This window comes from Panthera tigris, chromosome D1 (assembly GCF_018350195.1).
Source record: "Panthera tigris isolate Pti1 chromosome D1, P.tigris_Pti1_mat1.1, whole genome shotgun sequence".
NCBI lineage: Eukaryota > Metazoa > Chordata > Mammalia > Carnivora > Felidae > Panthera > Panthera tigris.
Window position 1 is genome coordinate 15,735,320 of NC_056669.1, and position 14,685 is coordinate 15,750,004.

The window sequence follows — 14,685 nt, forward strand, 5'->3', positions numbered from 1 at the left end:
TTTTTTATTCACTGCTGTATAACCAGCCCCCAGAACAGGGCTTCACTGGATGGATGAAATAGTCTTATTGTGGTTATTTTTATTGTTACTGACATTTATCGCATTCTTACTGTATACCAGGCAGTGCGCTATAGGCTACGCATATTTGGGTGTCATTAAGACGACTTAGAATCAATCTCTCTGTCGCTCGCACGCACGCACACATGTGGCTCCCAGTGCCTAAATAACTTGCGTAGCCAACGGCAGACGGGAGAGGAAAATCTTACGAAGCCTCACTGAGTTACTGAGTGGGCAGGAAAGGTGGTAAAAGTGGTAAAAGGGAGCTTCGGTTATGTAATCCCCAAGCACTAGCTGCAGAGAAGTCACTGGAACACCACGGCAGCACTCTTTATGGGATCACGAGTTCGGAGTTCACAGGAGAGACCCAGGAGACACTGCAGACGTTGGCCAGGAGACGGCGGCGGCTCTTTGCTGCTGCAGCAGCCAAGCCAGCCCCCTGGGGCCGCTTCCCCGGGAGCATCCAGAACACTCAGTCCTGCCCTTGAACAGCACCGCCATGCACACCCTCCTTGAACGCCATGTGGAGGTCTGCTCCCCAAGCCTCCAAGGTAATTGGAGCTGAGGGCAATGCCCAAGCACTAAATTTAAATTTGTCTCTATGCTGAGCATCTCACCAGGGTCACTACCTTGTTCGTCCATCACCCACAACATCAGGAGGCAGATCACACCCTACCCACTTTACAGATGAGGAAACTAACGCGTCAGAAGCACATGAGTGGTCAGGGCCAGAGCTGGACTCAGGCCAGAGCCCCCGACACAGAGCTCAGAAGAGCAGACACAGGGTCAACCCTCCATCTGCCCAGAGCAGCTGAGACCCCTCGAACCGCAAAGACCAACCGAGGGCGACCGTGAGGAAGTCTGTGAAATCACGAGAGGACCAGACAGGGTTCCTGTGACCTTGAAAACGCGCATCATCACTGGCAGGTAGAACCCCTCCCAGAACCTCTCTCTCTCTCTCTGGTCTTATCACAGGTTTATCACACCCACTTCCAAAGGCAGAAACAGGGTCCGGGAGATGTTAAGTGATTTGCCCAAGGTTGCTGAGCAGGTAAATTGTAGAGTTCGACTTTATGACCCCAGAGCCCCTCTTCTCACCCCACTACTTAAAGGGCAATTTGGAATAAGCAGAAGAGAGCATGATTTTTCAAATGCAGTATAAAATTCACGGGATTCTTTTATAAACGCCAGACTCTACCTGGGGTGGCAGCTCTTTAGTTCAGGTAAATTGCAGTGTTTGGAAACAACCCTCCCCCAAACTTCAGGCTCCATAAGCACCACCTAAAGGCAAACCTCCAAGAGTCCCCATCAGGCAAACCCCTGGGGTCGTCTTCGATCTGAGCAGCCTGACTCCTGATGGCTCTCTCATGGCCCCTTCAGCCACTGCCCACGCAGTGCCCTCGGGTGTGCAAAGGTCCCCCTTTCCAAGAGACCTTCCTGGGAGGGAAGGCGGGGCAGGATTGGCCCGCCACCCTAGGGCAGAAAGTAAGTAGAATGAAATAGAATGGTGGAGAACTCAGGCTGCAGAGAACGGGGCTACTTCCCCACCCCTGCACCACGAGAAGGACCTTGGAGGGATTGGTACCCGTTAGAGTTAACAACAGCATCACCTGGAGGCAAGGTCAACTCAACCCAACGGGCATGTGCTAAGACCTCACTCTGGCACAGCACGTTGTCTTGCCACGTGACCCGGGGAGAGACAACAGGACGAGTCCGTGCCTCGGTTTCCCCATTTTTGAAACAAGAAGAGCTGCTATACCTTCAACCTCGCCCGTAACCCCAGCTGGAATCAAGACCTACGCCTAAACACAAGGTCTGATCCGCAGAGGAGGGCAGCTGAGCAGCAGGCTGGCAGCAGAATAATGGCAGGTCACCCGACACCTCCCGGCTGCCCCAGGCCCTGCCCTGGAGCCATTGTGTGCCGCCGTGGGGGTCGAGGTGCTCAGCTCCGATTGCCAACAGGTCAGCACCTATGTGGCTTAGAACAAGGCCCAGCGGTTTCTCATGTAGCAGCCGAGGCGGAGGTTAGCCCTGAAGGAAAACGCGCCGCCGTGGGCACCTGGCACAAGGCAGAGCGAGTGAGAACGCTCGCAGAGACCCCTGCAAGGGAGAGCTTGGTTACCCACCTGTGTGTGGCCCCGGATGGGTGGGGGCGGGGGGGGACCTGTCTGGATAGTTCCGAAGGTCCTGGAGAGCCGGCCTGATTTTCCATCTCTGAGAACTTTCTGTACACTCAGGGCTGCCGTGTCACAGCCAGGCCCATCTCCAGAAACCCATACCCCTTCTTGTGACTCACAACCGCCCAGCCCTCGTGGCCCCACTCCTCGCCTTACCTGTCATGGCTGAAGCACCCAAGACAGAGGGTACTTGCTCAGCCCCGGTCAAGGCATCAAACAGCCCTATCTCTGCTGTAGGTGGAGAGCTCACAGCCACCTGCTGCCAGGTCGGGAGCGGGATGTGTTTTCGGGGTCAGGGAACCGTGCAAGGCACCCTCGGAGCAGCCCCTGAGCCAGCCAGTGGCCGAGCCCTTCTCTGCGAGCAAAGAGCAACCTCTGGGTCTCCTGGCACACCCGAGAACTCTCCCCACCTGGTCCCCTGGGTCGCCCCTGCTGCCGTGTCCCTGACCTCAGCAACACAGCTGCCACCTGCTAGAGCCACGGAAGGCCTGTTTATCTCATCACCTAGCAACAGCAGCATCCCTGCCTCTAGCCTCTGGGTGTTCCCCGGGAGACCGTGGGAAGCTGGGGCTGGAACCCCAAGGGAGCCTGAGATTGTCACACACCAGAGCAGGGCCAGAAAGCCCCTCACCGCGGGCCTCTGCTTCTCTCCCTTCCTCTACACCTGCGGTCATCCGAGCTCTGCCCCTGTGGACTTCTTTCCAGAACAAAGAAGCTCAGAGTCAGCGCTGCAGAGAGGAACAGAGAAATAAGGCCCAGGGGCAGGCCGCCTGGCAAGGAGAGCAGACAAAAGAGCTGGCCAGGCTTTCTGTTCCCTCGGCCTCTACGAGCGGTCACCTCCGCTTCCCCTCATTATTAGGCTGGTGGAGCGCCTGCCTGTGTCGGCGTGTGGTTATTAACCCTCTTACCCGCTTTACCATCCCTCAAAGAGAGTTTCCAATCACGCTGCGGTCCAGAGAGGTTGAGGGGTGTTCCCAAGGCCACACAGGGAGTCACAAGACAAGGCAGTAAGAGAACTTCTACTCCCCGGGCCGGTCTTCTGGGTCGCCTCTGCAGCACACTTAAAAACAAGAGCTGCCTGGTGTCCGGGTTCATCACCTCTGAGCTGGAAGGTTAAAGCCGAGCTAAACCCGATCAGGATTCTCCAAGATCTGCAGCACCAGGGGCTGAGGGGAAGCGAGGGGAGGAGGAGGAGCGGAGAAACGTGCAAACCTGACGGAAGAGAGGGAGGAAGGGACGCTGAGAACAGTGAAGTCCCTGCTATCCGCACCAAGCAAGGCAGCGCCTTCCCCAGATAAGGGGACTTCTGACCCTCGTTCTTGGAAGACTCGGCAGAGCCAGGAACCAAGCAGACAGGGGTTTGCCTTCAAACCGATGAAGGGCGGAGGAGATGCCGGGGTGACCTCTGCACGGTAACTGCACGCTAACTATATGCAACCAGACTTCGTGCCAGGGAGTAGAGAACCGAAAGGACCCAGTGCCAGCTAATATCACTTCCCGAAATAGGTTTCTGCAACTGGATAGGGGAGGTGGGGGTGAAAACAATAGTCCACCGAGTCCAAAACCCTGGCCCCAAGAGCTGGATCGGTTACTTACTTGCTCTGAGGCTATAGCAGCCACTTAATCTACATGGGGCTTGGTTTTCTCTTCTGGGAAATGGGGACAGTTTCTCAGAGTTGTTTTGAAGATTAAAAGGGACAGCACTGGGGTACCTGGGTGACTCAGTTGGTTACGTATCCGACTTTTGATTTCAGCTCAGGTCACGATCTCCCGGTATGTGGGACTGAGCCCTGCGTTGGGCTCTGCACTGACAGCACAGAGCCTGCTGGGGGTGCTCTCTCTCAAAATAAGTATTTTTTAGGGGCGCCTGGGTGGCTCAGTCGGTTAAGCCTCCGGCTTCGGCTCATGTCATGAATTTGCGGTTTGTGACTTCGAGCCCCGCGTCGGGTTCTGTGCTGACAGCTCAGAGCCTGGACCCTGCTTCAGATTCTGTGTCTCCTCCTCTCTCTCTACCCCTCCCCTGCTCATGCTCTGTCTCTCTCTCTCTCTCTCTCAAGAGTAAATAAACTTAAAAAAATTTTTTTTAATATTTTTTAAAAAAGGGACAGCATTTACGAAAGATACCGTAAGCTCTGTAATAATCCCCAAATGCAGTAGTTAATTATTCTGCCTCAACCTTTGGGTTTTGGATTAACGTCTTTCTGTGACCAGTGACCAACTGAAAAACAGGGAAAGGTGATTCTCTGAGCAATGAGGCAATCAATAGGTGATTTTTCTGCCTTCTAACACCCACCTGCTAACTTCTCCTTCCCCACTCCCCACCCCTGCCTTGTCCAGTCCAGCACTCCTGGGCTCTGGGGGCCCAGGCATTCCTGCCCTTCCATTGTAATCCACACAGCAGGAGCTTCCTTCCCAGATGAACCCCTCAATCGGACACCGGTTGGGCTGGACCCATGAGTCAGGGCTCTGTAGCAGACTGAATCAACACAGCAGACAGGCCTGCCCCGCCAGCAGCCCCAACAACACGGGAAAGGCCGGTGCCTTTCCTAGGGTTGGGCTGGGCTTGGACTGTGGCATTTGTGGTCTGAGGCTGAGTTCAAGTTGGAGATAAACTGAGACACCTCCCACAAGGCAGAAGGCAGCACAGTTGGTCTTGGGTGGCCTCTCAATCTCCTTCCCTCTATCAACTCCAGGGCTAGGCATCTCCCCCATCTGGCCTGTTATTGGAAATGAGGGAGTTGCCTGGGATGGTCCTCAGAACCCCTTTCGGCTCTGTGCCCTCTGATCACGGCATGGACTCACCCAGTGATGGGGGATGGCCAGGCTCCTGAATCTTACCTGGTGTCCTCGTCTCTCGGCCCCAGCTCGGGATGGATTCTGGACTGAAAGGCAACACAGCTACCGTGCATCCCCTCCCATCTCCACCCTCCTCAGGAAGGTCATTGACATGGACATTCCCCAGTTGCCACTCTTAGACCTAAGGGTGCCCACCTCCCTGCCCATGACCCCGGATGCTTGTGACCTTCAGCAGCTCCCCTTCCCAGAAGTTTAGCAACCCAGCATCTCTGATCTCACTGTGTCCGAGATGTGTGCCAGAGAGGCTTCCAGAAAGCCAGACAAAGAGCAGGCCACTTGACAGAAGAACTTGGGCAGCATGAGAGTCAGAGTAGAGCTCAGGAGGATGGGAAGATAGGAGTTTGTCTCCTTAACCCCTCAGCACAGCCAGGCGACTGCTTTCTTATTTTCTCTTTGAACCTCAGGTGCACACCACAGGACAGATCCTAATCCTGGATTCATGCCATTTTCTTTTTCCACTGTCGGTCCCTGCAGGGCCCCCTTGTAACTCTCCAGCTCATTAGATGGCTCTAACAATGTAAGCCTCCATAAATCCACCTCCCCAGACAAAAGCTGCATCTAACCATGAGATTCCCCTGCGCCCCCACCCCCCACCCCAACACACACATTCCCTCCCTGCTCAGGTGGGTGGGCAAGTCTGATGTTTAATAATTCAGCAAATATTGATTATACATCTTTGTGAGGCCAGGATGCCCCCTTGAAAGTAAGCACCATACCCAACCCCATGTTGATCCTTTCCTTGCTCCCTTATGAAAAAGATTCTGTGTTACGTGTCATCTTTTGGGATTTGCTTTTGCCTCTGACATTAAATTACTAATGCCGTCCGTACTATTCTGTGGCCCCATGGTTCATTTTGACGGCAGTATAATATTCCATTGTATGCATGTGCCACCGTCAGCTTCTTCAAGGCTGGCCTGGGACTGAGCCCTGAAACCAGGATACTTTCCTTAAGTCTTTCGCTCAGCAAATATTGATTAAACGCCCACTCTATGCCGGGCATCGTAGGAGACACCTAGGATGCCATAATTACCGATTAGTCACAGTCTGTAATTCAAGCTTGTGGTTTTGATTTAGTTTATTTTCTGTTTTCAAAAAGGTGTGGGATGTTTTCTGTGCAACCACACTGTTCCGTGGGCCACAGTCGAACACGTATCAGCTAAAGGGGCACTGAGGTCACTTCCACTCACAGACGAGGAACCAAGAGAGCGCAGACCGTAAGCCTCTTTTGTTCCCTCTGTGTCTCGGCCTCCAGCACAGTTCAGGGCCCGTCAAAGGCATACAGTCAATATTTGCTGAATTAATAATAAACAAAAGAGACTCGCCCTACCTACCTCAACTAACGCAGGCATGTAAGCACAGGAAGACTGAGTGAAAAAGAACGAGCGGACAGGGAAGGGCCACTAAATGGGTGTTCTTGACCCCTCTAACCTTCCCCCCTCCCCCCGCAGCCCTTGTATCTCAGCAAATACCCTCCTACCTGCTCACTCAAGACCAAAGAGCGTCCGACCCACTGGCCACGGCTGCCGCTTTTCTCTTCCAAACACACGGTGACTTTCCCCACCACCACCCTCGTTCTCCTTCCTCTTGTCCTTGCTGATCTTCTGTCCCTCCAGTGTCAACCTTGCTCCTCCCTGTCATTCAGATCTCAGCCCGGAGGCTGTCCCTAACCACCCTGGCCCCTTCCCTAGGCCTCCGGCCCTAAGCACCCACCAGGCGTGCTCTCCCATGGCCCGCTTCACTCTGCATGGCACCTGCCACTCGGGCTTCATCTGTTCACACCTGCCCTCCCCCTGCCTCCCAACACCCTCTACTCCCGATTCCCCAGAGGTGAAGGCACGACAGGCCCGGCCCGGCCTGTCTGGGCACCTCTCCCGTCCTATTGTGCTTATTTATTTGTCTTTGAATCCACAGCCCCTAGAGCAGGGCCTGGCCAAATATTTAATTGAACACTTAACTACCCGTACTGGTTATCAGACAGCTGGTATCCTTTGCGCCCCTGAACTTGAACTGAGACAGACAAAAGAATCTGGTGAAGCGTTACACGCCAAGATGTAGATTAAGTACCGTTGATGTTATTGTTACCCAACTCTGCAGCCACAGCAATGCAGTGGTGCAGGATTTGTGCTCATCTGTATCCTGGAAATAGTCCCCACCCAGGCCCTGGAGATGGTGGAGGGGAGGTGGCTGGGAGTCATCCACAGGACAGAGCCCAGAGTCCAGTTCCCTCGAACAACCATTGATCCGGTCTTTTGCTGGGGACGAGCCCGGTGCAAAATTCTGAGGGCACAAGGGCAACAAGGGGGTGCCCAGTGGGAAAGTGCTACAGCAAATGCCAGGGGGCCCAGGAGGGAAGGGAGCTCCCACGCGTGAGCCAGCCCCTTTCCGCTCCACGTCTCACTTTCAGCCTCACGGTGGCATTTCCGAGTAGGTGTCATTTCCCCCACTTTGAGGAGGGTGAACGTGAAGCTCGGAGAGGTTAACCATCTCACACCCAAGGCTCACACGTAATAAGACGCAGGACCTAGAGTCCAACTCAGCCCCTGCAGACTCCACAGCCTGCTGTCTCTGCTACGTCCCCCCGCAGCCCGAGGCCCCACGTCACCGAAGGGCCAAGCCAGGCACGTCCCTCCAGCAGGTTAGAGAGTCCGGGAGATAAGGAAGGGGCTCCCTCTCCCAAAGAGCATGTCTGCCGCGCTCAGCCATGGCAAACACCCAGGGACACGCACACACCCCCACCAGACCTAATCTGGGACCCCCCACAGGGTTAGAAGCAGCCCGGTCACTCCCAAACGGGACTAGAAAAACTCCCAGGCAGAAGTGTTCGGGGTCCTGCAACTCTCTTCCACCGGCCAGTGGAACCGTCATGACCTCAGCACAATGGGCAGACCGGTCCCAGGATGGAGACCCAGACCTCAGGCAGGCCCGCCGCTCCCCCAGCCCAAGGACTCCAGATCCTGTACTAGCTGGAGACGGAGCAGAGAGGAGAGATTTCTGGGAGGAACAAGAGTGAGGCATGAGCCTTGGCAGTCCCCCCGCACCCACTGCTTCCCCTAAACCTTCGCTTTGCAGGAAAGGGGGTGTATGGACTTCGTATGTGAGCCCTGTGTGCGCGGCGCCTGTGTGTGTCCCTGTGTGGCTGTGTGTGCGCTGAGTGCACACGTGAAGTGGTATAAGTGGAAGAACAGAGGCTTGTGTGTATTTGGGGATGTGCGTCAACGGTGACCTAAGGCGACACTTGCAGAAATGCCGTAGTGCTCTCCTATGGCTTTTTGTCTGTTTGTAAATAACTGACGTCATGATGTCATGACACGCATTCAGTAAAGTACTCAGATCTAAAGTATCCCCCTCCATGAATGTTCAACATATGTACCCCCGTGTAACCAACACTTCAATCAAGACCTATGTGTTTTCTAATATTCCGGAAGGTTCCATCGTGCTGCTTCCAATAACTGCCCCACCCCCCAGTGGTAATCCCTATTCTGACTTATATCACCATAGATTAAATTTACCTTGTGAAATTCATACATATGAAATAGTGAATATATTCTCTTGTGTCGCATTTCTTTCCTTCATCATTATGTCTATGAGATTCATCACACTTAGCACTAGGTTATGCTTGTCTATTCTTGAAACACATTCCATGATATGAATATACCACAATTTAGGTATCGATTCCCCCAACGATTGACGCTGGGTTTTGCCAGTTTTTAGCCATTACGAGTGCAGTCACTACACCCATTCACGTACAGATATTTTGCTAGACACACACCCACTCGTTTCTCTTGGCTAATTCCCGGGTCACAGAACCGTAGAACAGTCATACAGCGTGAGCAGATTCAGCCAAACCATTTCCCAAAGTATCCGTGCTAATTGATCCTCCCAACGACAAAGTGTAAGAGCTCCAACTGTTCCACATCTTCGTCAACACTTAGCACTGTCAGTCTCTTGAACGTTAGCCGTTCTGGTGTCCGTGGGGAGCGATCTCATTGCGGTGTGAATTTGCATTTGCCTGGACGAGTAAGGATACCGAGCACCTTTTGGCGCCGACTGGCCATCGAAGTATCCCCTTTTGTGACGTGTCCAAGTGTTTACAGAACTACAACATCGACTGAAGTAGACAAACGGTGGACCAAAACAGCAGAGCAGAGAATCGCCCTCAGAGACTCAGCAATACAACAGCCCAACGGCCAGTCATTTCTACAGTTGCCAACTAGTTGCTACAATTAGTAAGCGAGTTGTACCAGGTAATATAGATGCATAACTGAATTTTATTTTTTGAACCGATTAGGTATCACAGAGCCCACAGAGCCCTCCCCATTTAGATTCAGCAGGAAAAAGGGGATGGAGATAAGAACCAAGAGCCTCCCCTGGGCTCTTGGCCCCAGCTTGACAGGTTCCCTCACTCAACTCACTGACTGTTTTTCCTTCAATTACAGGATCCTGGCAGCGATCAACCCCTGAACAGCTTTGGTAAGCTCAGGTCCGGCTTTCCCTTGACCACCTCAGCCTCCAAGTTTCAATCAGTTACCAGATAGGTACTAAACCCCTCTTGCATGGCCCTCACTGCCACCACCAACGGCTAAATGGCATGGAAGATATCCACCCACCCACCCATTCATCATTCAACAAAAAAGTATGAAGCAACTCTAAGGTCCAGGATAATTCTAGAAGTAGGAAGCAAATAGGAGAAATAGGACCAACAAACCTAAACCCCCGAAAGCAGTTCTTCTCCAACTCATTCATTCAGTTTCTGCTTTTCTTATTCATTCAACGACACTGTGGGTGCCTGCCATGTGCCAGGCTCTGGGCTAGGTGCTAGACTAAAGCAGGAGGTAAGACAGCCAAGTCCCTGCCCTCGTGAAGTTTACACAGTCTGACCATGCTGCCACGGAACAAGCTGGACAAAGCTATTTTCCCTGCTAGACTAGAAAAGTATAGTGTTTGCCTGAATAACTTAAGAGATGAAGTGTTCCCAAATTTAGGGGGCTTTTTCCCCTCCCATTCCATGTTCTTAAACCATTGATAGCTACTCCTGATAGCCCGCTGTATCAGCGAAACAAGGGGGCAAAGAACAAATTAATATGGCAGATCAACAAGGAATTAACCGATCCCACTTCCTTCAACAATTTCGGGGTCCCAAGTTAATAATGATCGGAAACCACACAATCTCCCCCAAGTAAGATGGTACCTACTTTGGAACTGGATATAGCAAAAGACCACAGTGTCCCCAGAGAACACCAGACATCCAAGCGCTCCGCCAGCTGAGAAAGCCCCAGAACTGCCAAACCAGAAAACAAGTTAAATTTGCCACCGACGTCCGTGTGAAGGGAGCTCGAGAGCGAGAGATTAGTGCCAAGTGATCAGAGACCATAGCGTCGTGGGTCGGGCGAGCTTTGACGAAGTCCCCACGGGAGTAAAGGATCAGAAGGAAATGATGGGGGTTTCAGGGGCGGAGGAAAGAACAGGTGCCAAAGTTCAGAGGGAAGAATGACCAGGGCATGAGTCGCCTGTGTGGCGCCGGGGGCTGGCGAGGATCGGCAGTGCGGAGTCCACGTGATGAAGAGAGGGAGGCCAAATCACGCTGGCTTTCAAAGTCCGGCAAAGAGTGTGGTCTAGGGACAGAAGCCATGGAGGGTTCTCAAGCAGGGAAATGACAGGACAACGATATTTGGGGGGGCTCTATCTGGCAGCAGTGTGCAGGGCAGGCTGGAGGAAGGAACAGTGGCAGGTGGGGAGGCTCTTCATAGCTCACGGTGGCTTTGTTAACCTTAAGTATGAAACGCAAACCAGGAAAACTCTACCCGTCCTGGTGATGCTCTCCCTGAGAACCTCAGGGAGGCAGAGACAGCAGGACCTGGACACGGGAACTCATCGAAGGGCTCCCCATAGATGATTCACCTCTGAGAAAACAAGCCCACCTCGTGTCCCCAGTGGTAGGTGCTCAGTAAAGAAATCATGCATGAATGGATGCGCAAAATGTCACCATATCCACGGCCACAGGAAAGAGGACAGTTCTGCACACTGACCACTGGGACTCTAAAACAATATCTGCTAAGATTGATAGCCTCCTCCCCTTGGGGCGCCCGGGTGGCTCAGTCAGTTGAGCAACTGACTTTGGCTCAGGTCATGATCTCACAGTCAGTGAGTTCGAGCCCCGCGTCGGGCTCTATGCTGACCGCTCGGAACCTGGAGCCGGCTTCGGATCCTGTGTCTCCCTCTCTTTCTGCCCCTTCCCCACTCATCGGTCTCTCTCATGTAAACAAACATTTAAAAAAATTAAAAAAAAAAAAAAGATTGATCGCCTCCTTCACCCCAGCTCCTGGGGCTAACAGGCAATACCCGTCCACACCCCCAGGGCCTGTGCTCTGTGTCTAAGGTTTAAACTCTCCCTTTGGAGGAAACACAAAGTTTTCTGTGCTTTCCCTTTCAACAGATTCAATGATATCAGCACTTACCGGGCACCCAGCCTCTGGCTGGGCGCCATTCTCTGCTTTTGAAAAGCTGAGGAAAGAGAGCAAGACAGACGTAGAACTAGCCATCGTTCAAGCCAGAAAACAAGACCCGTAAGAAAGACGGAAAGGATATACTTACAAGATCAAGCCAAGAACAATTCATGTATTCTCTCAGCAAATATCTGTCGAGGCACCAGGGACTCAGCAGTGAACAAAAAAGACAAAAACCCCTCTCTTCGTGGAGCCTTCACTTCAGAGTGTGTTAGAGTTGTAGAGTGTGTTAGAGCTGATGGGTGTTTAAAAAAAATAGGGGAGGAGGACAGGCAGTTGGAGAAGTACCTTTGAAAACGGGAGGTCAAGAAGGTCTCACGTGGAAGGTGACATTTGAAGGATAACTGGAAGAAGATGAGAGAACAAGCCATGGGAGGTGAGGGGCAGAGAGCTGACCTATTGTTTTCCAGGGATTCTCAGGGTTGCCACACTTCCTGCCCTAGCTCCCCCGGAGGAGAGGTCCCGAGGCACCTCCTCCAGCTTATTGCCTGCAAGATGAGGGGGCGTCAGAGAACCAATCGCTCTGGGAAACTTCCTGAGAATTTAACTTTTTCAAATCTTTGCCCCCGCACCACCTCCTTGGATAACGATATGAAATGGACGGTCATTATGGCTTCCGTTTTAGGCATCTCCAGGCTCCTACCTGTAACTCCTAACTCCAAACTCTTGTTCATCTTTCTAAGCGTTAATGGGATCGTGTCTCTCTGCTGCTCAAAAGCTTCCCCTAGCTCCACACTGCCTTCAGCATAAAATCCAAACTCCTGGCGTGGTATTCAAGACTCTCTACAAAGTGACGAGGCCAGTCCCGCCTCCACAACATGCGTTTGCCCCCGTCACGTCCCAGGCACATGGGGAGCTCACGGAGGCCCACCCCCGGGCCTTTGCCCAGCTGGTCTAGCCCCCCACCCACCCATCTCCACCTACAGAGACCCATTTAAGAGCTCTGATGATATCTGGGGTTAGCGGCAACTACGTCCTTGTTTGCTTCTTCCCCCAAACCTCCATCGCCTTAAAGACAAGGACCGTTCTGGGGACTCACTGGTTTGTTGAGTTGGAGATGGAGGCCACGAGGACACATTCATTCACAAGTATTTATTAAGAGCTTCAGGTCCCTGCCCTCGTCAAGCTTCTAGTTTCATCAAAAGAGAAGTCAGAAAAGAGGATCAAGGATAGGAAAGTGAGTACTTGCCTCTCCTGGGGCAGGCACGGGGCAGACGGGACAGGGTGAAACACCCCAGAAGAGACTAAGTCAAGACAAGGGAAGGACATCATGGTCTGGAGGCTCATTGGAAGGGCGCAGGTGAAAGATGGCTAAGCCTGGGTAAGTGAAGGAGGTGGAGTGACCCTGTGCCACTGAAGCTAAGCCCAGTCTGCAGGAAGAAACCCCCAGTGCGAAGCAAAACCGTCCCCAAAGCATCCTGTGGCTCAGCACCAGGGCCAGAGGGCAGGGAGGCTGTGGGCCGTGGCAGGGGCAGTCTTCAAGTGCTGACTGTAGGCTCTTTCCGTCTCACAGATGTCACCCCTCTGCGCAAACCCCGCACTCCCCTGGAGACCTTCAAAAAGGTGGGAGTCCCCATCATCGCAGCACTGCTGAGCCTGGCGACCATCATCATCATGGCTGTCCTCAGTAAGTGGCCGCCCCCACCCGCCTCTCTGAGCACAGTCCTACCCTCCACCCTTCCAGCCAGCAGTCACAGGCAGGTGATCTGCATAAAGCTTGTGTGCTGTGCATCCACCCCTGCGCTGAAGGGAGTGAGAGGGGGAGGTGAGCTCAGCCCCCACCTACCCCCAGATGATCTCTGCCACGGGGAAAACACAGCAGCACATGTTACAAACCCACGCAGGCCACTGGCCGGGCCGGCGGGGGAGGGGGCGGTCTGCAGACCCCTGAGCAGGCCTACTGGCTAGAGCAGCAGAGAACCCCCTGGCTTGTGAGATAGAAACACTGAGAAAAGACCCTGGGGAAGACACCCCCCAGCCCACCCCCCAGGGCAGACAGCACACCATCCCTGCCTTTAGTGCTGTCTTCCTCTGGGCCAGTGCCTAGACCCCATGTGATCTCCCCCAGGCACTCTGTGACAGAGTGACCCGAATTACCTGTGATGCCTGCAGTCCCTCCTCGCAGCTCCCACTCCTATGACTGCCTTTGCCTTCACCTCCCCATACTCACACTCAGGGTGGGGAGCAGGGCACGGGGGGCCTTGGCAATGGGTTTTCAGCAGCAGCAGCAGACTTGCTGTGGTCCTAGGTCTGTTCTATGGAGACTAGTAAGAAGGAAAGCTTGCTTTCTCTGCACACACGTCCTGCCACACTGGAGAGGGACAAAGGAGCCAAATTCCTCCAGGGGACGCCAGACAGGCAGTGGTGCCAGAGTAAGAACGGGGGTCTCCCCGTCCCACAAGGCCCTGTGGGGCTTCCATGCCCTGGGCCCCCAGGTTCTGCAACCAGAGGAGGTAACCTGAGCCTCCGTCCCAGGCTAGGCTCCCTCAACGTCTTGGTTTCTGGGGTCTCGACGGGCGACATGGTGTCCTGGCTTTATCCCAGGAGGCTGGAGTGATCCTGCCTTACCCTGGCTCCGGACCATGAACCCAAGTCTGAAGGTCTAGGAAATACTCAGCCTGCTCCTCCCTTGCTCACTCGCACCAGAGCCACCAAGGCCAGTGGATCTCATCGCGAAACCCCTCAGGAAAGGTGTGGAGAGGCAGAGAGAGAGCGAGCTTTGGAGTTAGACCCTGGCTGGGATCCCAGCTCTCACCTAAGTGCTGTGTGGCCTTGGGAAATCAACCCTAACTCTCCACACCTCAGCGTCCTCACTTATTTTGTTAAGTTTATCGTCAAGTTAGCTAACATAGTGTATACAGTGAGCTCTTGGTTTGGGGGGAGGGGGGTAGATTCCCATGATTCGTCGCTTACATACAATACCCAGTGCTCATAACAACAAGTGCCCTCCTCAATGCCCATCACCCATTACCCCCCCTCCGCCCTCAGTTTGTTCTCTGCATTCAGGAGTCTCTTATGGGTTGCCTCCCTCCAACTATTTTTCCCCCTTCCCTTCCCCCATGGTCTTCTGTTAAGTTTCTCAAGTTCCACAT

General features: G+C 53.4%; 1 protein-coding gene across 1 annotated transcript in view; it reads left to right on the forward strand.

Annotated features, from left to right (window-relative positions):
- TMPRSS4 (transmembrane serine protease 4) overlaps nucleotides 1-14,685 on the forward strand; it is a 41,815-nt gene that overhangs the window by 6,537 nt on the left and 20,593 nt on the right. The window contains exons 2-3 of the mRNA XM_042959061.1: nucleotides 9,527-9,560; nucleotides 13,107-13,220. Of these exons, the coding sequence (XP_042814995.1) occupies nucleotides 9,527-9,560; nucleotides 13,107-13,220 (148 nt within the window). The remainder of the gene's footprint in view (nucleotides 1-9,526; nucleotides 9,561-13,106; nucleotides 13,221-14,685) is intronic.